At 49.3% G+C, this 20,848-nt stretch overlaps 1 protein-coding gene across 2 annotated transcripts in view; it reads left to right on the forward strand.

Annotated features, from left to right (window-relative positions):
- Positions 1-20,848, forward strand: part of CAPZB (capping actin protein of muscle Z-line subunit beta) — a 58,191-nt gene that overhangs the window by 32,442 nt on the left and 4,901 nt on the right. For both annotated transcript variants that reach the window (XM_064397363.1, XM_064397365.1), the window contains exons 4-7: positions 48-161; positions 13,089-13,230; positions 13,742-13,858; positions 20,551-20,616. In XM_064397363.1, the coding sequence (XP_064253433.1) occupies positions 48-161; positions 13,089-13,230; positions 13,742-13,858; positions 20,551-20,616 (439 nt within the window). The remainder of the gene's footprint in view (positions 1-47; positions 162-13,088; positions 13,231-13,741; positions 13,859-20,550; positions 20,617-20,848) is intronic.

Consider the following 20,848-nt stretch of genomic DNA (forward strand, 5'->3'; position numbering starts at 1 on the left):
CGTTTCCTGTCCCTGGTGTGACTGTCCCTGTCCTTGTCTCCCTGCAGGTCACCGTGGAGCAACAAGTACGACCCTCCCCTGGAGGACGGTGCCATGCCCTCGGCTCGCCTGCGCAAGCTGGAGGTGGAAGCCAACAATGCCTTTGACCAGTACAGAGACTTGTATGTCAGTCCTACCCTCTGAGCCCTGTCTGTCTGTCTGTCGCCTGGGGGGGAGGCAGCACTGGGTTTGTGATTCCAGAGGTGATCAAATCTGTCAGCTGGTGCCAAAGGCAGGTGCTGAGGTGCTTTCCCACCTCCTTCCCCCTTTAACAGATTGAGGCTGTCTCTGTCCTGGCATGACCTGGCTTCTCTTTGATCTCTAAGTTCAGGCTTAAACCATCTGCGTTTTCCATTCCCTCAAGGCTGTACTCTTAAAAAATCTCTATGTGCAGCAGCAGCTCTCACATCTCCCAGCAAAAGGACAGGCACTGAACGCTGAGGAGCAGCAGCTGGGCAGGGATTCGTGTGCTTCTGCTGCAGGGTGCTTGTTTCAGGCCCTGCCTTATGAAAGAGGTGTAAAACAAAGGAATGAACAGAGCACGTGTGAGCTCAGTGTACATTAGGCAGTGGCTTTTTAAAGCAGCAGTGGGAGGCTGTCTGGGTGAGTTACCAGTTGAACAATTTTTTGTAAACTGGGGCTGTGCTGATCCTGCACTGCACTTACCTCCACATCCTTGGGATGTGATCAGGTTCAGCTGTGGGCTCTGATCTCCTAAGCAATGCTGGGGTGGAAAGTGATGCTGAAACTACACAGCAAGTGAGTGTTGCAAAGCAAAATGGACCAGTGTGTCCTTCACTGGGACCCTTTCTTAGGGAGGTGCCTAAAGACCATGAAAAACGTGAACAAACTTCATTGCTGCCTCATGTTGCCTGAAAGGGGAGATAAAACACAGCCTTACATGTAGTTCATCATGTTACAGTGCTGACAGAAGCACATTTAAAGGAACTTTTCTTGCTGGGTTCTGTGGCTCTGTAAATGCAGCCTGTCCGAATGTGTTAAGCATCACTCTCCTGTTACAGGTATCAAATTTTTACTTCTTTTTGTGCATTATTTTCATAGCTTTCCAACTTCTATTGTAAGTAACAGTTGTTATTGGTATCTGAACTGACTGGAAGAAGGAATTTTGCATATTCAGCAAAGCCAAATTTGCAGTTACTCCCCAGATGCAGAGCAGAGCAGGACCAGTAAGATTTTTAATACCCTGAGATGAAAATGAGGAGGTTTATGGAACCAAGGTTGTCTGTTTAAATCCCTCTCTGCTCAGATGACCATGAAGTCATGGCTGGATAAAATAACTTCCTTAAAAGGCTTGAATTGGCTGAAAAGAAGGCACAGGGCAGGTTTCTGACTGAGGTGAATCTGCTGAGCCCTGCTCAGCGTGGGGTACAGCAGTACCTTTATATAACAGTCTTCATGTATTGTGTGGAAGGAAAAGGTGAGCTTGTTCCAAATTCCATCTCTCTGTTTGTCAGTGCAGGTTTTACAGCAGGAATGGTCAGGGGGATCCAGGAGGGATCACAGCCAGGAGGACAGGTCAGACTGTGGGCACAGGTGCCAGCACAGAGCACTTCAGTGCCTGTTGTCATCCCAAAAGTGGAGGAGAAAAGAGGACAAGGGTGGCCTAATGTTTGGCTGAGCAGCATAAAAAAATTGTGGCAGTCGTGGAAAGAATCTGCGAAGTTATGGAAACTTCACCTCAGTGTCTGAAGGATTTATCGTGCTTAAAATCAGGATTTGTACTTTACCTCCAACAGAGATGTGGAGAGAAACAGGCTTTTGTTCTTGTAGCTGGGCTCTGCAGTTTTCTGAGCAAGACAAGTGGATTTTTGTGTTTTGACAGCAGAAGCTTCATTTTTACTTGGAGATCAGAAGGTGGAAATTCAGAGGTGGCAACAAGTGCCAGCTTCTCTCAGTGCTGCTCCTGCCATCACGTTGGGTTGGGAATGATGCAGCAATTCCTCATGGAGCAGCTGCTGGAGCTGGGCAGGGCTGTGCTGGAGGGCTGGCAGTGGCAGGGATGTCACTGTGGGCAGGGCTGGCAGTGGAAGGGATGTCACTGCCTGGGCAGGGCTGGAGGGCTGGCAGTGGCAGGGATGTCACTGTGGGCAGGCTGGCAGTGGCAGGGATGTCACTGTGGGCAGGGCTGGCAGTGGCAGGGATGTCACTGCCTGGGCAGGGCTGGCAGTGGCAGGGATGTCACTGCCTGGGCAGGGCTGGCAGTGGCAGGGATGTCACTGTGGGCAGGGCTGGCAGTGGCAGGGATGTCACTGCCTGGGCAGGGCTGGCAGTGGCAGGGATGTCACTGTGGGCAGGGCTGGCAGTGGCAGGGATGTCACTGCCTGGGCAGGGCTGGAGGGCTGGCAGTGGCAGGGATGTCACTGTGGGCAGGCTGGCAGTGGCAAGGATGTCACTCCATGGCTGCTGGAGCTGGGAGCTGACCCTGGGAGTGCCTGCAAAGCCAGCAGTGGGGCTGGGCCAGGCAGAGTCCCTGGAGGTGTCACTGCCCTGGCAGCTCCTGCAGCTGGGGAGGGAGGGCACAGGGCATCCTGGGCCAGGAACCAGTGTCCTACCCAACTCCAAAGCCAGGCATGGCAGACCTTTCCAGCACTGGGAGATACCTCAGGCTCCTTGATGGATTAATCAAAGAGTTAAACATGCTGGCAGCCCTCAGGACTGTACCTTTTGTGGAAATTCTGGTTACTGTTGGATGGGAAGATCTATCCCAGGTTCACCCTCCAGGAGCAGGGATCAGTCTGTAGGCAGTGTGCAGAAAATCTACATTTTGAGTTGACCTGCACAGGCTTTCATGGTTTCTGCTCACTCAGGTGAGGTTGCCTGCCCCCACAGATCCTTCACAGGGGATGCCAGGCTAATTGATACCTCACATTACAAATTCTCTCTAAAAAATACCAGTTTAAGTGCAGTGGCTGCAGATGAAGAGGATGAAAATGGTGCTGAGGGAGAAGTCTCAACTCTGACACATCAGCTCCTCACCAGCAGTCCCTTAAGATGCTCTTCTGTCCCTCTGTGGGGCAGAAAATGTTCCTGAGCTGCCTCTGTAAGCACAGCTGCTGTTTTGTGAAAGAGGAAACAGTGAATGCAGAATTAATCACAGCACTCACAGGGAACACTGAATCCCAGCCTGCCTGAATTTCCTGGGCTGTTCAGGCTTTTTATTCCTGTAATGAGAGTTTCTGCTGGGTTTTTCAGAGCAAGTAGTGGCTTTGTGTCCAGACTTCCTAGACAGCTTCTGCTGTCCTAGGTTGCTGCAAGCCCTGTCCAGCCTGGCCTTGGACACTGCCAGGGGTCCAGGGGCAGCCAGAGCTGCTCTGGGCACCTGTGCCAGGGCCTGCCCACCCTCACAGAGAAGAATTTATTCCCAATATCCCATCTAACCCTGCCCCATGGCAGTGGGGAGCCATTCCCTCTTGTCCAAAGTCTCTCTCCATCTTTCCTGTTGCCTCCTCCAGGCACTGGAAGGCCCCAGTCAGGTCACCCCAAGCCTCTCTCCAGGCTGAGCAGCGCCAGGTCTCTCAGAAGTTGCTGTGCACGGGCCTCACTTCACTGCTGAGCTTCCAAACACACCTGGTGCTGGTCATGCCAGCAGCTGTAGATAAATGGGCACTTTTGGGAACATCTCCATCGCACTCTGCTCTCCCCATGTGGTCCCAATCTCCCCTGCATCAGCTCCCCTTTTACCTTGAACACTGAAGGTGCTGATATCTCACAGAATTCATCTCAGGCCTCTGCCAGCACTTCAGATTGCTTCAGTTCTTCCTTGTGCCAGTCCCATTTGGCCCACACACCTTTCCTTTTTAGATTTCTCTTTTCATCAGGTGTGGTAAGTCTCCACCTACGTTCAGTGAGTCACTGCATTGTATTTGCCATTTCCCAAGGGGTTGGCACCTGCTGTCGTGGGTGTTTGGAGGGAAGCAGCCTGTTATGGGTTTGGTAACAGTTTGTGTGGAATAATCCAGTCAGATTTGCTTGTTAGGGACCTTAAAATTCAATTTTGTCCCCAAAAGCTTAATGGCCACTGAGTGACTGTAGTATGAAAATGAGTTTGGGGAAATCTTGTAATATTGCATGTAATAAAATCATGTAAGCTGGAGAAGAACAATTCTGCTGAGCCTTCAGTGCCTGTGAACCAGTGCTGAATTGGCCTTAAGTGTCTGTTTTAGTGCAAACTACCTTTAGTATCTCTGGAGTTTCCCACCTTTCCTTTCTGGAGGTATTTGGGTTAAAGAGGAATTACATGAGGTTTTAGTTCCCTCTCTGTTCTCCGTGTTAAACAACAAGCATGTTTCTTGGTTATCTGTTTTACCAAAATCCATGTCACTTTCCCAAAAAACAACTGTTCCATTTCCATCTCCTGCTGCCAGATTTAACTCCAGCAGTGCCTGCAGCTAATGCTCTGGCATGTTTGTGTTCAGTAGGTTATTATTCCCAGATGGAAGTCTAATATCTTACACCACTCAGTTAGAGCCTTGGCTTTCCACTTCCAATATGGTGAAGATAATTTCTTCCAACACATGGTTGTAATTTATTGCCCTTTGCTTGACGTGTGTGTGCTTGATTGAAATCAAAGCATAATGAGGACCAGGGCAGCTGCTTAAATCTCCCTATTTTAGGTTCTGCCTTCCCTTGTTTTGGGTTGGAGATAATCAGGCCTTTAATTAAGTAATCTAATGGCTCTTTGTTGTCTGGAAGAAATAATTTCTGAAGTGATTAAATAGACCTCCCCTGGGAAGGATGCTGCTGATCTGTCTGCAAACAGGATGAGTTTTGGCAACTTTGGACTGGTTTAGTGGCTGACATACATTCAGAAAGCTATTCCCCCTTTTTTTCCGTGGCTTAAATTGGATTTGTTGGTGCTTTTGATTTTTAACAGCTTTAAAAAAAGATAAAACATCATCTTAATCATTCTGCTCCTGAAAAATGTTTGTATTGATTAAGATTTTGAGTTCCCTCAACAGAGTGAGAATGAAACCTTTTGAACTTCTGCTTCTGTCTCTGTTTTGATGTTGATCCATTTTCAGTTTGTTATATTAGAGCTCTGGACCAGGAATTCAGTAGGAGTGGAAGGAGGTCTGGGAGAGGATTGACCTCTGAAATGTCTTTGTTGTGTGTAATCCTTTTATTATTGAATTTTGATTGGAATCTGGTCCAGAATAGTTATTCCAGTTTTGGATAGTGTTAGCAGTGCTGAGGGTGGCACCCAGGGCTCTGCTCTTTGCAGTGTGGATATTCCTGTCCTGTGGGTAGAATTCAGGAGTTCTTTGCAGCCAGCTGAGCATCCAGTGCCTTTCCCTGCTCTGGAGGAGGAATTCCCTGGGCCCTGTGCCTCAGGATTGTAGGGGTTGAGGAGCCTTTGGCCAGAGTTTGGGCAGGTACAGTAGTGAGTCCCAGTGACAGATGAGTTTGCCCTTTCATTTATAGAATGCTCAGGGCTGGGTGTATTTTTTTATCTTTATTACTCTGTTCAGTCTCATGGAACAGCCTGGCTTTGCTGGGCTCAGGGATGCCTCATTTTGTGCCATCATCTGTATTGAGCATGTTCAGATGTCCCATAAGCTGCTGGGTAGTTAACTTTCTTCAGCTCTTTTTACCCTTTTTCCTAGTTTATTTTGGATTGTGTGCTTGAACAACCTCTGACACTGCCTTAGTCCACTTGTCCTGATCAGAAAAAATGGGAACCTCTGTTAGTGCTGCCCTTGGGCTGTGGCTGTTTCTGAGACCTGCTGCGGTGCCATCAGAGCTCTCCTTCCCTGACAGACCCCGAGAGCCCCTCAGGGGAGCTCAGACCAACTCAATAAATACTCTGCACTTCTCACAGGGCTTGTAGCAACTGCTGAGTTCATCTGTGTGACCAGCCTTGCTGTGCTTTGTGCATGGAACAGCCCTGATTGCACCCAGTAAAGAGCAGATGTCAGAGGTGTGCCCAGGGAGTTTTCAGCACAGCCTGCCCTGGCACAGGGTACCCAGAGAAGGAAGCTGTGGATGCCCAGCCCCTGGAAGTGTCCAAGGCCAGGCTGGGTGGGGTTGGAGCTCCCTGAGGGGTTTGGCAGCTGCGAGCCCTTTGTGAGCCCAGTGTCTGTGCTCAGATGCAAACCTGGTCTGCCTGAACTGGAAGCCCCTGGGAAGCTTTGAAGTGACTTTATTGCCATCAGCTCCCTGTTCCTCATTACTGCTGCAGCCCTTTGTGCTGGCTTTCTCCTGGCCATGGGAGTTCCTGGGGCGTGCACAGCCAGGGCCCTGCAGATTGAATCCAGATGGGTTTGTTGTGCATCCCAGCACTAAGGAAACTGCCTGTGCATCCCTGTGCTGCCTGGGGAGCTGCGCCAGGGGCTGTGACATCAGGATTGTGTCATCGGGAGATTCTTGCCTCGGGTCAGCCTAACAAGGCTGAGATGAAGTCTCCTAAGACGGGTCTAAACCACCAAGACTTTCTCTGCTTTCATGTCTGTGTGCTTTTACAGTTACAGCCATGCTGTTTTCCCAAGGAAATTATTTGGATGTAGAAAACAGAGCTGTGTTGGGATCCCCTCCTCAGCGTGCCCATGGGCAGCTCAGAGCAGAATTAATATTGAAGTTGTTGATAAATATTACACAAATTAGAGAATCTTCTTAGAAAGAGGGGAAAATTAATGTACTGGCATGCTGGAAAACTAAATCAGTTACTTTTAATCTGATTTTTTTTCTTTGGGAGTTCCATTTTGGAGCAGCTCTGCACACACTGCATTCTTATCTTCTGAATCGGAGATGCTGGGTGGAGGAGGAGTTTTTCCCTTGGGTTCCCACGGTTCTCTGTAATTACTTAAAAACTGAGCACTTGGATTAGGAGGTCAGCATTGATGATGCAGCACTGTCCTCAAACACTGCTCTCTGAAGGCTTTAAATCCCTAGGAAGAAATGACTTACATTCAAAGAGGAGATGAAATTTTAAACTGTCAGTTTATTGTGATCTGGCATTTTTGAACTGGTTGTCTGTAATAATACTTTGTATTGTATGGACAGAAGTTTACCTCATGCCCTCACAAAGGTACAGTGTTTTGATGATGGAGTTTGGGGACAGAGGAACTTAAACAGCAGCAGCCTTCTTGTGGCAGATCCGATAGAGAATTGTTCTGTTAGAGAATTGGTGTCATGTGAGATCTGCAGCCTCCAAAGATTTTGACAAATTTAAACCTCGACACAGAAGATTTCTGCTGTCTCTTCCCCTGCTGTCCATGTTTGGATTTCAGCTGGCAGAGTCTGGAATGTGGCAGACTGGGGGTGGCTGAAGCAGAGTCTGTGCTGCCCAAGGATGGCCATGGGAGAAGGGTTTGGAAGCAGGGGGAGTTTCCTGCTATTCATGAGGCAGTCCCTTGTTTGGACACGTTCCAGAGTGACCCCTTGTCCTGCTCATTAGGTGGCTGATGGAGCTCTTTCCAGGTGACTTCTCCAAAGGGATTTTCCATCTGCCAGGAGCAGTCGGATGGGAAGGAAAACGTGAGCGGTGCACTTTCCATTAAATAATGAAAGGTGCTAGAAAGCACAGCCTGGGAAGTTCTGGGAGACTTTAGCCTTCAAGATCCCATTGTTTGGGTACTGTTGTCCTTCCTTGCGGAGTTCCTGCACTTCACAGCTCTGCTGAGCAGTTTGAGTCATCCTGCCGTGGTCCAGATGTGTGCTTTTAAGTACAACTGGCATTGAAGTTACACATACCTAACTGGATTGGTATGTTTGCTCCAGGGATTTTTGCACCTGTGTATGCTGGAAAGAATTCCTGTAAAATACCTGTACAGATCCCCCAAGCATAATTTGGGCTGAGTTCATCAAGTGGGGTGCAAAACCCCTGGGCTGTGCACAGACATTTTACCTTCATTTTAAGTCTCTGGGTGAGGTTCCACAGTTGTGCTCCTGGGGCCAGAGAAGGAGAGAGGAGCTGTAAATCCCCTGGACACACAGCAGTGGCAGAGGTGTCACATCCTGCTCGTTCCTGGTACCAGCCTGTCCTCTCATTAAAGAACAGCCTCCTGAGCCTCATCACTCAGCAGCTGGATGGAGGCAGCAATTATTTAGGAATTATTTAGGGACAGCTGATTCTTCTCCTGAGGAATCTGTTCCTCCTCCTTAAGGTGTGAGGTTGCAGGGGATTTGTTGAACACCTGAGCAATGCTTTGGGTTTGATGGAAGGTGGCTTGCTCAAATTTGCCACTTCCTTCATGTTTCTGTTGTGATTCCTGTGCTGGTTTGAGGTGACAGGGGCAGGGCTGGGTGGGAGTTGTGCCATGTCACTTGCCACTCCAGTCTCCTGTTCCCAGGAGAGCTGGAATGTGCTTCCTCACCTCGGCATTTAGGAAATGTTTTGGGTTGCTGTGAGACACCAGCTGCTCACGCTGTGACTTCAGTCATTGTCACTCTTGTAAAAACATGTGAGCTGAATACTCAGGATTTTCCTTTGGGGTAGGATTTTTAAATGCCAGTTTTCTTGGAAGTCTGTTGATGTAAATAGCTGGAGACTTTTCCCTTTCTATGCTGAACTTCTGTAGCTGGAAGAAATAACTATGTGACCTTTAGGGAATAAAAGAAAATATATTTTTCTGCTTTAAATGAGCCAGACTGAAACCCTGTGCAAGCCTTTGGAAGGTTTGCAGAGCCAGGCTGAGGAGGTTCCAGGTGTTGGTGCTTTGGCATCAGGGGGTTGGGAGAGCCAGAAGCCACAGACTTTTTGTCTCTGGCTCTCAGCTACTTACTGGAAAATACACAAATGTTTTTATGGATGAGCGATTTGGTTCTGAGGTGTAATTGAAAGTCAGAGCTTGTTTTTATTGCTGTGTGGTGGAAAGTCATTTTCTCCACAGCGTCCAGGACCTCTTGGTGAGACTTGGAGGAGAGGAGCCTTATCAGGAGGGTCAGGGGCCTTGCTGAGCTGTCCTTCAGTGCTAAAACAAAGTGATCAATCTGCCCTCCTTCCCCGAGGGCTGTGCTGGAGGCTGGGGGATTTCCTCCCCTATCACTTCCCTCTTGGAGTTCCAGCTTTGTTCTGGCCACAGCCTCTATTTCATGGGTACAGCTCCGGCTCCTCAGACAAGTTTCCATCCTGTGTCTCCACCCGCTTCAACTTCAAACACTTCATAAAGCTTTGGATCACTCTTAGCTTAAATATTTTCTTTTATTCTTGCATTTGTAAAGTAGGTCAGTCTTAAGTGTGACATTTTTTGTATAAAACAGCTTTTTCCAGGAGTTCTGTGGTTGATGAGTAACAGATATAAAAATTCAGTGTTTGATCACGGCATTAAAACTATAATTGATCTTGAGTGAACTGCTGTTCTGAATTCTGTGAAGAGAATGAATGATTACTTTGGGCCTTTTGCCTTTTAGTTACCTTCCTGGACAGCCTTATAAAAAGTTATTTTCCCAGAGATAGAACACTGGTTGTCCTCTCCAAGGACAGGGATGTCACTTGGTCTTGATGATCTTCTAAGGTCCTTCTAGCTGAACCCAACTATGATGTCATTTAGCAGTGTTTTCCTTGTTAACAAAGGGATATGACGACCATAAAACGATTTTTCATTGTTTTATAACAAAGTTTTGTCTGTAGGTAAAGCCTGATTGACCTTGACTGAAACATCCTGGACTGATGGGTGTGCTTAGGCAGAGAGCAGTGGTTGCTTTGCTCTGAAGCTGTACTTTGAGAATGGTTTGTCCCTTGGGTGTTTCTGAGGTACCACAGTAGGAATCCCTCCTCCTTGAGGCCTCCTGAACATCCCAAAAGCATCTGCTGGGTGCTTGGATGCTCTGGGAGAGGGCAGTGTACCCAGGTAGGGGTCAGTCTCTGCTCCCAGGTGACAAGAGGAAACGGCCTCTCAGTTGTACCAGGGGAGGTTTCAGTTGGATATTAAGAAAAAAAATTCAGGGAAAGGGTTGTAAAGCATTGGAACAGGATGTCCAGGGCAGTGGTGGAGTCACCACGCCTGGAAGTGTTCAGAAAAGCTGTGGGGCTGTGGGTTAGTGCTGCACGTGGTGGTGCTGGGCTGATGGTTGGGCTTGATGACCTCAAAGGGCTTTTCCAGCCTCGAGGACTCTGTGATTCCAGCTTCCAAAGAGGGCACGTTGCCTTCTCCAGCCACAGCTGTGCAGGAGGATCAGGGGCATCCAGAGCAGGGCACTAAGGCAAGAGCTGTTTAATGCAGGAGCTTTGGTGCTCTGCTGTGTGTGACTCTGGGCCTTTGCTCTGCCTTGTCCATCCATTTTTTTTTTTAACAGAGAAGATCCCAGTTTGTGCCTTCCTGGGGCCTTTTCCATGCTGGTTTCTCTCCTGCTTGGATTTTAGTAAGTGCTGCATTTCAGTCCATGGTGAAGGGGTTTCTTGGAGGAAGCCCAGCCCTCCTGCAGCAATTCCAAGTCCACGAAGGTCAATTTAAATTCCTCCCAATCTATCATCCCGTTTTCTATTAGGGACCAATTAGCCTGTGGCACCTCTTTATTTTTACTTTAAAAAAACAGGAATGTTTCCCTCATATCCAGCTGTGACTTTCTGAGGTTCAGAAATCCCACTTCAGTGCTATTTGAAGGTGAAGTGCAGTGTAGTGATCAGTTCTATATATTTTCTCCCCATGAAGGGAGGGGATTTTGGAGCCTTTGGATAATGTATATCCTGGCGTGCCTTGGATTCAGTCGCTGGCATTGTTGTTCCAGCCTCCAGTTCCTGGGCCTGGCCATGGCAGAGCAGCTTTATTGGAATTGCATGTTGGTATTTAAAACAATATTAATACTAGATTTGATTCATTAGATCTCCAAAGGCACTGAAAGCGTTTCCATGTGTGCGCTGTTGGTTCTGGCGGGAGGTTCTTCACATGGTTTTATGTGGTTTCAGACAACATTTTAGCACATTCTTAAAATACCCACAAAAGCCTTTATGTAAAATCTCATAAAGGTGAACCACATAAAAATTATTTTTTTCCTGTTTCATGTCATTAGGATCAAAGTACAGTAGGTAAGAATAAATTTCCCAAAACCTTGTTTCGGTCCCTCTCTTAATTAATGTTTCATGCTTGTAGCAAGGTCATAAAGTGGGTAATGGGGAAACTGTCTGTGCACACTGTAATGTTCTCAGTGACTGCCAGCTCATTTGGAGTGAATTCACTGATTCTGTATATGAAAAAGGATATATATATTTTTTTTTAAAAGCAGTCTGAGAAGGGACAATAGCTGCTTCTCTCTGGCCTCTGTTTCCCACTGCTGAAGGAAGGGTGGCTTAGGTTGGAGCTGAGGTTCCCTGCAGGACTGGAATTCCCATTAACTGCATTAACCAAAATCCATTTGTGAATTCCCCAGGGGGTGTAAAAAGGGTGTTTGTTGGTTTGTTAGGTTGAAGTTGCCTGCTGGAAGCCTGGCTTCAGTGTGGCTGGGCTTTGCTTTTTCAGTGCTGTGTTATCAGTGGTTGGAAGTGCCCCAGGACAGTGGGTCCTGAACTGCCTGGGCTGGGCTTGGCGAGGAGAGGCAGAGCCACCCATTAGGAATAAAAGGCTGTGGTGAGTTTACAGGAAATTGTTTACCCCTCCTGAGGTCAGCATTGGTTTGGGTGAAGGCTTGGGTGTCTGCAGTTAAAGGGAACTGGGGCTCTTTGGGGACTCTGCCCTCTTGAAACAAGGTATTGAGCTGATCTGTGAGTGCAGAGAACGTGCTGGAAGTGTTGGAAGTGTCACTGGAGTTCACTTCTCAGTGTCTTTTCTCCTGCCTGCTGGCAAGGGAGGGGTCAGTGTGCTTTAATCCACAATTCTTAGGGGTAATCCATGAACTCCAAATTGCAGTAAATTGCCTTTTAAGCACCATTCCCAACTGGAAGACCCATGGTTAGGAAGGAGGGAAGCACAGAGGTGGGAAGGTTTGATAATTTTTTCATGTTGGCCCTGAGGGATGATTTCCTCTCTGGCAGAAGAGGAGTGAGTGGTCACTCCCAGGAGTGTGTGACAGAGGCAGGATGCAGATTGGGAGCTGGCAGTCCTGGCAGCTCCTTGTGTCTTTGGATGATGAGATTTTGCCCTCCTGCAGGCAATGAAAAGTCTGACTGCCAACATTTCATGTTTATGAAGTTTCCTCTCCTCCTTTTACATGATCCTTGTGTGCCATGGTCACTCCTGAGATGTGAGAGTTGTGTGCCATGAACGAGTATTTATTCTTCCCTTTTCCTTCATCCTCCTCATGGCTTTGCTAACTTGAGAATGGAAGGGGTAAAATGCTGTGGGTTGCAATTCCAGTTTTCTGGAAGACAGAATTACTCCTTTCTTCCAGCAGATGGGTTGTTTATCATTATTTTATGAAGTGCATTTTCCATCTGCACCAGTGTCACCCAGAGGGAGTGGGGCTCTGCAGATCCCATTGCTTGGTTGGTTTTGTGAGTGTACTTTCAGCAAAAGACACCTGAGATTGAGGCACTCTGGCTTACTTTCTCTTGTTCCCCATACCTGATGCTGGAATAATAAAACCTCTACAGCATCTCTACATTTCTGAGATCCCTGCTTTCAGTTCAGGTCCCTTTGCAGTAAATCAATGTCAGCTTCACACAGACTTTTGAGGCAGCAACATAAAGTTACTTACTTGCTCCCTTTTGTCTTAATTAGTGAACTTTGCTGTAAAGAACTTCCAGACTTTGCCAATAGCAAGGGAGAAGAGGGGAAAAAAGACCAGATTGTAAAATAAAGCCTTACTCTCAGCCCGCTTTGTGGCTCGTGCTTTTACCAGCTGTTGTAGGTAATTGGAATCAGAGGAGTTGTTTGCTCAAGTCCTGTAGAAATCTGTAAATAGCTCTGGTTCTCACCAGACCTTTATTCTCCTTCAGAGACATGTGCAGTTGTTTTGTAATTAAACTCTCTGCATTATGAAGTGATTTGAGCTGCTATGTTTCTGGGTGTGTAACTGTGAGAGTGTGCTGTTTTGAAAGAAAAAACAAATCTGTATTAGGACTTAGAAATTCTGCTTATTTAAGATTATTATTTTCGATATCTGACTCTGGCTTGGGTCCTGCTTGCTTTTAACTTGCCTTTGGTTGCATCCTGCAGGTATTTTGAAGGTGGAGTCTCCTCTGTCTACCTCTGGGATCTGGATCATGGCTTTGCTGGGGTGATCCTCATTAAGAAAGCTGGAGATGGATCAAAGAAGATTAAGGGATGCTGGGATTCCATCCACGTGGTGGAGGTTCAGGTACAGCCTCTGGGGCAGCTGATACACCCCAGTGAAAACAAAACCCAGTTAATTCCAGACAATTAAGGAGCACAGGTGTTCCACTGAACAATGCAATACTGTGTCAGGGCTGTAAACTTCTTTCCCTTGTTAATTTTTGAAAATGCCCCGAAGCAATTTGGATAGAGATGAGTCAGGGCTGTAATCAAAAAGAATCCCAGAAGAATTGAAAGTATGTTACTTTCTGTGCATGTGATCCCGAGATGTGGGGGGTTTTTAACATAAAGAGCTACAGATAAATATCACTAATTAGGCAATAAAAACAAGGTATTAGGAGAGTGAATTGCTCTAACTAGATTTGCTTTGGAAAATTAGAGGAATGAGCACACTTAGAATTGTCTTTAAGAGACTGTGCTGCATGAGTGGGGTTAGACTCACCTGGCCTGTTGCTTGTGGGGTGTGCCAGCCCCCATTTAGCTTTAGGAGGGATTTTAACCTTTAAAAATCCCTTTTTGTTCCCTTGCACTTGCAGGAGAAGTCCAGTGGCCGCACTGCCCATTACAAGCTGACCTCCACAGTGATGCTGTGGCTGCAGACCAACAAAACTGGCTCTGGTACCATGAACCTGGGGGGCAGCCTCACCAGACAGGTAAGGCTGTGTCCTCAGGGCTGGGCAGCCCCGGCCTCACTCCAGCCAGCAGCCCCAGAACCTTGCTTTTGTGAGGTGTTGCACAAACATCTCTTCTCCTGCTGCTCTGCAGCCCAGTGAGATGGTGAATGCAGGGTGTAATTACCTTGAACTGTGCTTGACACACTGGGGCTTGCAATTAAAAATACAAAACATCCAGCAGGAGTCCAGACTTGCTTGTAAGTCTCAGTGTGTCTTTTGGTATTCCTGAATTTTTATTCTCCCATGTGTGCTGCAGGTATTTTTATCTGTGAGATTTGCCCACTTTCTCACTTTGATTCCAATAGGATTATAAAAATACAGGATGACTTCTTTTCTTACTCTCTTTTAAAAGCCATCTAAACCACTGAGAGCAAGCCTGTATTTTGCACTGACAGTAAGATTTCTTTTAAGGACATCAATTACATAGTATCTTCCTTTAGTGTTTTCTCCCTGCAGTACCAGAACACTGATTTAAAAAGTCTCCTAAAAAAATAAGATAAATCTGTCCTAAACATCTGGGGGTTTTGTGCCAGCTTTAATGACTTTGCCTGCCTCCTGAGAGCTGCCTTTCACCAGGGAGGTGCCAGGCTGCAGATCTCAGCAGTGCTGCAGTCCTGCCAGGCAGATCTGAGCTGGACTGCCTGGGGTGAGGCTGCGTGTGCCCCACCACTGCCAGGGCTGCTGCTCCCTGCTGCTGCTGAGCTGGGGCTGCTCTGGGCTCTGCAAGGCACTGCTCGAGCACAGCAATAAACTCTGCAGGACAGGAGGCACATTGTAAGGTCATGAGTGACTGCAGAGATTGGCAGCAGCTGAAACTCCTTTATGAGCCTTCCCAGGGCAGACTGGGGCTCTCCATACAAAGGACAATGCAGACTCTGTTAGAAAGCTCATGGTTCTGTGCAGGTTTGAGCCAGGTGAAGCCAAGGAGGGTCTGGGATTGCAGAGGGGCTGAAACTGGGTTAGTCTTGCACAGCTTGCCCCAGCCTGGGTGATTTTTCTTTCCATGTTGTTGACATTGAAGAAGCTGATGGAAAAGCAAGTGAAGGAAAAAGGCATCTGGAGACAGTTTTGAGCCTTTTTTTGACTCTTTTTGCAGTAATTACACCCGAGTTATGGTGACCCGGACAAATATTTAATCACAGGCCTTGCTAATCCTGTAAATCAGAGCTGTGAAGTGCAGGCCAAGGGCTTGACTCTGGCCATGGCCTCTGGAGCACGAGCTGTGCCAAGGAAAACAGGGGCTGTGCAGAATGGTGTCCTCAGTACACCTTGGCCTGAGTGCTGAGCCTTGTTTGGTTTGACTTTCCCTCCCAAAGCTGCAGGGGGAGATTCATGCTTCTGTCATCATTTTAGCAGCAGAACTTTGGATGCAGACGTGGTGCAGGAAGCCAGGGCCTGGTTCAGTGTCAGGAGCAGTGCTGGGCTGAGGATGGATGCTCCTGCACAGACAGCACCTGGGGGCTCATCCCAGCTGGCTGCTGGGACAGGGTCCTGCAGAACCCTGCAGGCTCCACTCCAGCTGAGCTGTGTGAGGAGGAGCTGTCTGTCCCCAGCTCAAATTTACCTGCAGCTGGACTCAGCTCCTGAGTGCAGGGCTTGGGCTGGGCTCTAAATCCAGTGTGCTACATCATCCAAGCTCTGCAAGTTTTACTTCTCTTTTTGATCAGCCTTTTATGCAGCCTGCAGCAAGCTGAGCACCAAGAGCTGGTTTTAGTCTCCTCTTGAAGAGCCTGTTACAGTTTCACCTTGACAGGTATCAGTAATGTTTTGAAAAAACTTTGTACATGTTAAGTTTATACAGTTTTAGTCAACTCAGCATTTAAGCTACTTGGCCACCTTTGATCCTGAAATGAGAGTAGCAGATGTCCTTGTGTTTGAGAGGAAGCTTTTGAAGTGTTGGTCATATCCTGACTCACACCCCGATGGCACAGCAGCCTCTGAGGGCTTGGAAAGGGGAGTCTGGTCAGAGCCATTCCTCCAAAACCAGTTTGGCCTCCTGGCATTTGCTGAGTGCTGCTGGAGGGATTAACTTGGTGGCCAGAGGAGCAGCTCTGGGAGTGCCACGTGGTGGAGCTGAGCCTGGAGCTGCAGTGGGGCTCTGGAAATTGCTGTTTTCTGCAGTCACCTCCTGCAGGTGAGATTGCTGCCCTGCACCCCACTCAGCCAGGGGGTTTTGTTGCCTTTGTTGAGGCCATTTGGAAACTTTGCTGTCTTGAATATCCCCAGGCTTGTTCCTGTAAGGCTCCCACTTGGGCTGTTCCTAAATGAATTTTTGAGAAGGATTTTGGATTTTTTCCTCTCTCCAAGACACTGTGGCTGCCCCTGGATCCCTGGGGGTGTCCAAGGCCAGGCTGGATGGGGTTTGGAGCAGCCTGGGACAATGAAAAATGTCCCTGCTCGTGGCAGGGGGTGGCACTGGATGGGCTTTGATCCTTCCAAACCATTTTGGGATTTGGGATTCTCCTGGAGTGTTCCTGCAGCTGCCCTGGGGCCACGTGCTGGTCCCTCCTGGGTAGATGCTACCCAGAGGTCACATCCCTGGCCTGTGTCTGTTTTGTTTTATACACTGGGAGTTGACATCTCTCCTGAAGTACCTTGAATTACTTTTCCTTGATTTCCCCAGTGCAGGTTTTTGTGTGCTACAATAAGAGTTGTCTCTGTTTCTAGGAAGACACAAACATTTTACATTTGTGAGTGGACAGAATAAGGAAAGGGGAGACATAGAGGATTCAGCCTGTTTTGGGAAGCTGAAAACTCCCCTTGGTGTAGCTTTAATTTACTTGACCTGGCACATTTTGGAATTTCAGGCTTTTTCTGTATCAGTTCAATTACAAATTTCAGATTCTGTCCTGATCCAGTAGAGGAATGGGTGTTCATGCACACACAGGAGTGTGCAGCACAAACTCCTGTGTGTTGTCACATCCAGTCCTCTACACCATTTACCTGTATGTATAATTGCTTCATGTGTGTGCAGGGATTAACTTGTCTTGAGGGGGTGAGATCAGATCTCAGCCAGCTCCAGGCACACAGGATCCATGGATTGTAATTCTGGCCTGAAAACTTGGGGAGAGTTAAAGCTGAGGTGACATCTTCACACTGGAACCTCGTTAGGTCCTGGCTGCAGCAGTGCCTCTGTGTGGCACAGACTCTCCTTTGCCCAGGGGGTTTGGCTGGAATTTTTAGGAATAAATGTTGTTCTGCATCAATCCTGCCAGAGAGGACGCAGGGAGCAGGGCTTGCAGGGAAACCAAACGTGCCAGCAGCTTTTCAATTACCTTGCACCTTCTCTGGGGACTGCAGGTACCTCGCAGCCCTCGTGATTGGGGCCAGATGTTTGGCAGATGCTTTTCCCTGGCAGCTTTTGGGCTGCTGTCCCTCTGTGTCCCTTGGACTCGCTCGTGTGGCTGCACTTCCTTGAGGCAGGAGCAGCTGTGGGGTCCTGTTTCACTTGGTGCAGAGATGTGAGGGCTCCCCCTCTCCTGGCAGGCAGGCAGCCCTGCCCTTGCTGGATGGGCTCCTGCAGCCCCTCCTCCAGGCTGCAGCAGCAGGTGCCTCCCCGAGGTGCACAGGGGAGCTGTGTGTGTCCCTGGGCCAGGATGAGCCCGGGCAGGTGAGTCTGCTGAGGAAGAACCTGGCTCCAAACCTGTAGTTTATTTACATTTGGGATGTAAAGTCCCGGGGAAGTGAGGCCTGAGATGTGGGATGGAAGGAGCACAGGGTTTGGTTTTTGAGCTTGGAACACTCTCTAGCGAGGACAGAAGGTTTTGCAGGGCTGGATGAAGGCTGGGCTGTGCAGACAGAGCAGTCCCTGCCTGCAGGAAGACTGCCCTGGCATCACTGCTGCTCAGTGGAAGCCCAGCAGAGCCATTCTCCATTTCCCATCCAGGGAAGTCCCTGTGCTCAGCAATTAGGAGACTCAGCCATTTCCCTCAAGGGCAGCTTGCATGGAAAAGCCCATCCCACCGACTTCCAGATGTTGTAACTTTGTTTTTCCTCCAGTGGGATCTCCTGGGGATCCTTGAGCTCCCCCTGAGCAGTTACAGGGTCCTGGAGTCTCTTGGGGTCTCTTGGGTCACCAGCTGAGCAGTGTTTGGCTGCAGGGACAGCAGGGGTGTACTGACAGGGCTTGTCCAGGGAATTATTTCTGCCTCACTTCTCCATCATGAGGTGGGCAGGCCCTGGCACCCCCAGGCTGCCCTGAGCAGCTGTGGCTGCCCGTGGCAGTGTCCCAGGCAGGTTGGACAGGGCTCAGAGCCCCCTGGGACAGGGGAAGGTGTCCCTGCCATGGCAGGGGGGCAGTGGGATGGGCTTTGAGGTGCCCTGTGGATTTCCCAGAGGTTCAGTTCTGTAGGAGGTGAGAAAAGGGGAGCAGAGAGTTGAGGCACCCCCAGGTTTGCCCGTGGTTTTGGCTGGACAGTTTGGCAAAGGGAGTGGGAACTTTGGTCACACTGGTGAGAGCTGGGCTGTGTGGAGGGCTGGGCTCAGCTCAGCTGATTCCTGCAACGCTGCAAACCCTGCAGAGATCACAGCTCCCCTTACTGTTATAGGTGGAAATAAGTGCTGGAGGGGCAGGCCAAATTTTGCCTTACTGATATCCAAATAATTCCACATATTTTCCACCTGGAGCCTTAGCCTGCCTGTGGCTTTGGGGCCCTTGGCTCACATTGCTGTTTGTGTTTCATTAACGGGATTTTCACTTTGCTCCATGGCCAGAGCAGCTGTGGGTGTTGGCTTCTCAGAGCAACATGGAGGATGAGTTCCCTTCTACCTTTGCTGGTATTTTCAGACACTTTCATGATGAAACAAAGCGTTTATCCAGCTTAAATGTCCCTCTTTATATTATTCCTCAAAAAAAAATGTTTACAGAAGGCCCAGACAGCTGCTTTGTTCCGTGCAGGAAACATCCCAAGTGAGCAGGCAGCCCTGGAGGTGGCCAGAGCAGTGAGTGTCCTGTGAGTCAGCCTGAGCAGATGGCTGGGGGAGCCAGGGGGGAGCCAGGCCCTGGGTGTGCTGCAGGAGGGCTGGGACTGGGCTGGGACTGAGCTGGGACTGGGACTGGGACTGGGACTGGGCTGGGAGTGAGCTGGGACTGAGCTGGGAGTGAGCTGGGACTGGGCTGGGACTGGGACTGAGCTGGGACTGGGCTGGGACTGAGCTGGGATTGTGCTAGGAGTGAGCTGGGACTGGGACTGGGACTGGGCTGGGACTGGTTTGGGATGGCTGGGACAGGGCTGGGGCTGGGGTTTGGCTGAGCCCAGCAGGCAGCTGGGGAGTGCCAGGGGAGTGCCAGGGGAGGACGAGCTGCTCCTTCACAGCAGCCTGTGGGGGAATTTCCCCTCCAAGCAGATGCAGCCCTGTTGAAGCGGCAGAAGTGCTGCTGCTTGAGCCTGAGCAGGGCCAGCCCCCAGAAGGAACCTTTACAAACCCAACAACTCAACAAAACCCAAGTGTTTGTAGGACACGGCTGATCCTGACTCTGCACTCCATTAAACAGCCTCTTGTAACATCTGGCCTTCCAGAGCACATAAAAATGTTTTCCTTCTGGCAGCAGTTTTTATGGACATGTAATAATACACGGGGTTGTTTTGGGTTTTTTTTTTTAATCTATTTTCAGATTCTGCTTCTTAACCATGGAGCTGGGCCTGTGCAGGTGTGGAGGAGGCACAGCAGGCAGCCTGTGGCAGTGACTGCCCCTCTGCCAGCTCCCAGCTGCCCCAGACTGGGGCAGTTTGCTGATGGTTCCCAGCTCCCTGTGGTGTGTGGATGTGTTTGTGTAGCTCAGGTTTGCATTGTCCCTGCTCTGCAGCTGGACCCCTTCTCCAGGCAGTGTTTCCATTCCATGTGAACAGTCTGAAGGCAAATGAAAGGTCCTGCTGCTCCTTCTCCCCCTCTTCCAGGTTATCTCTTGCCTCCGAGGCTCCAGCTAAATTACACGCTTCCCCAAGCCTCTTACAGCCCTGGCTTATTAGGAGAAACCTGTAGCTGGCCCAGATTTTTAAACTGTGCCCTGAGGGAGGGATAGGAGCAGATGGGTAAGAGAATTCAGTGGGATTAGTAAAACCCTTTGAAGATTGTTCTTCCCACTGCATTTGTCTCCCAGTTTTGTTTTCTTGCAGTCTCAGCAAATCTTGCTGAGGTTCCTGGGTCTGATGCTCGTTGTTCAGCACTTGGCTGTGTCTTGGCCACAGTTTTCACCTCAGGAGCTGGGGAGGATGGACTTTGTTAGCACACAGGCTGTGGAAGGCCATGGGATGGGTGCTGCATCAGGCACAGCCAGGTGGAACCAAGCAGAGCTGCAGCTGCAGTTCTGTTGGGCTGGAAGGTCTCAGCTGGCTCCGGGAGCTGTGTCCTGTCCAGCTCCTGCACTGGGCCCTTGGTGTCACTGCACTCCTGAGGTGTTCCAGCTCTGAATTTCTCCTGCAGAGGACACTTGGCTGTTCTGTGGGGGGGAGGGAGTGGCTCTTGTGGGGCCTGTCTGCCCAGGGGTTCTTTCCATTCCTGGATTTTTATCTCCACTACCAGCATGTGCCTGTGCAAGTGCTGGGAGCTCCTCAGCACCTTCTCCTGTGTTTGCACACAGAGGGAGTTGGTGACCCCCCTCTCCCAGCCCTGCTGGACCCTGCCCTGCCCCAGACTCCCTGTGATGGGTGGATCTGTGCTTTCCTTTGCAGATGGAGAAGGATGAGACTGTGAGTGACTCCTCCCCACACATAGCCAATATCGGGCGCTTGGTAGAGGTGAGTGCAGCTTCCTCTGCCCACATTTGGTCCCATCCCTCAGAATTCTGTTGCATTTTTCTTTACAAATGACTTGCTGATTGCTGTTGCTGCTGGGTGTGTGGTCCTTCCACCCCCTTCCATCCCTTCCTGTCTGTGGGTGCAGAGCCACCCTCTGCCCCTTGTCTGGTGCTCAGCACTGCAGGGAATTCCTGGAGCTGGGTCTCCTTCCCTGAGCACCAGTGAACAACTC

Source organism: Passer domesticus, chromosome 22, assembly GCF_036417665.1.
Source record: "Passer domesticus isolate bPasDom1 chromosome 22, bPasDom1.hap1, whole genome shotgun sequence".
Taxonomy (NCBI): domain Eukaryota; kingdom Metazoa; phylum Chordata; class Aves; order Passeriformes; family Passeridae; genus Passer; species Passer domesticus.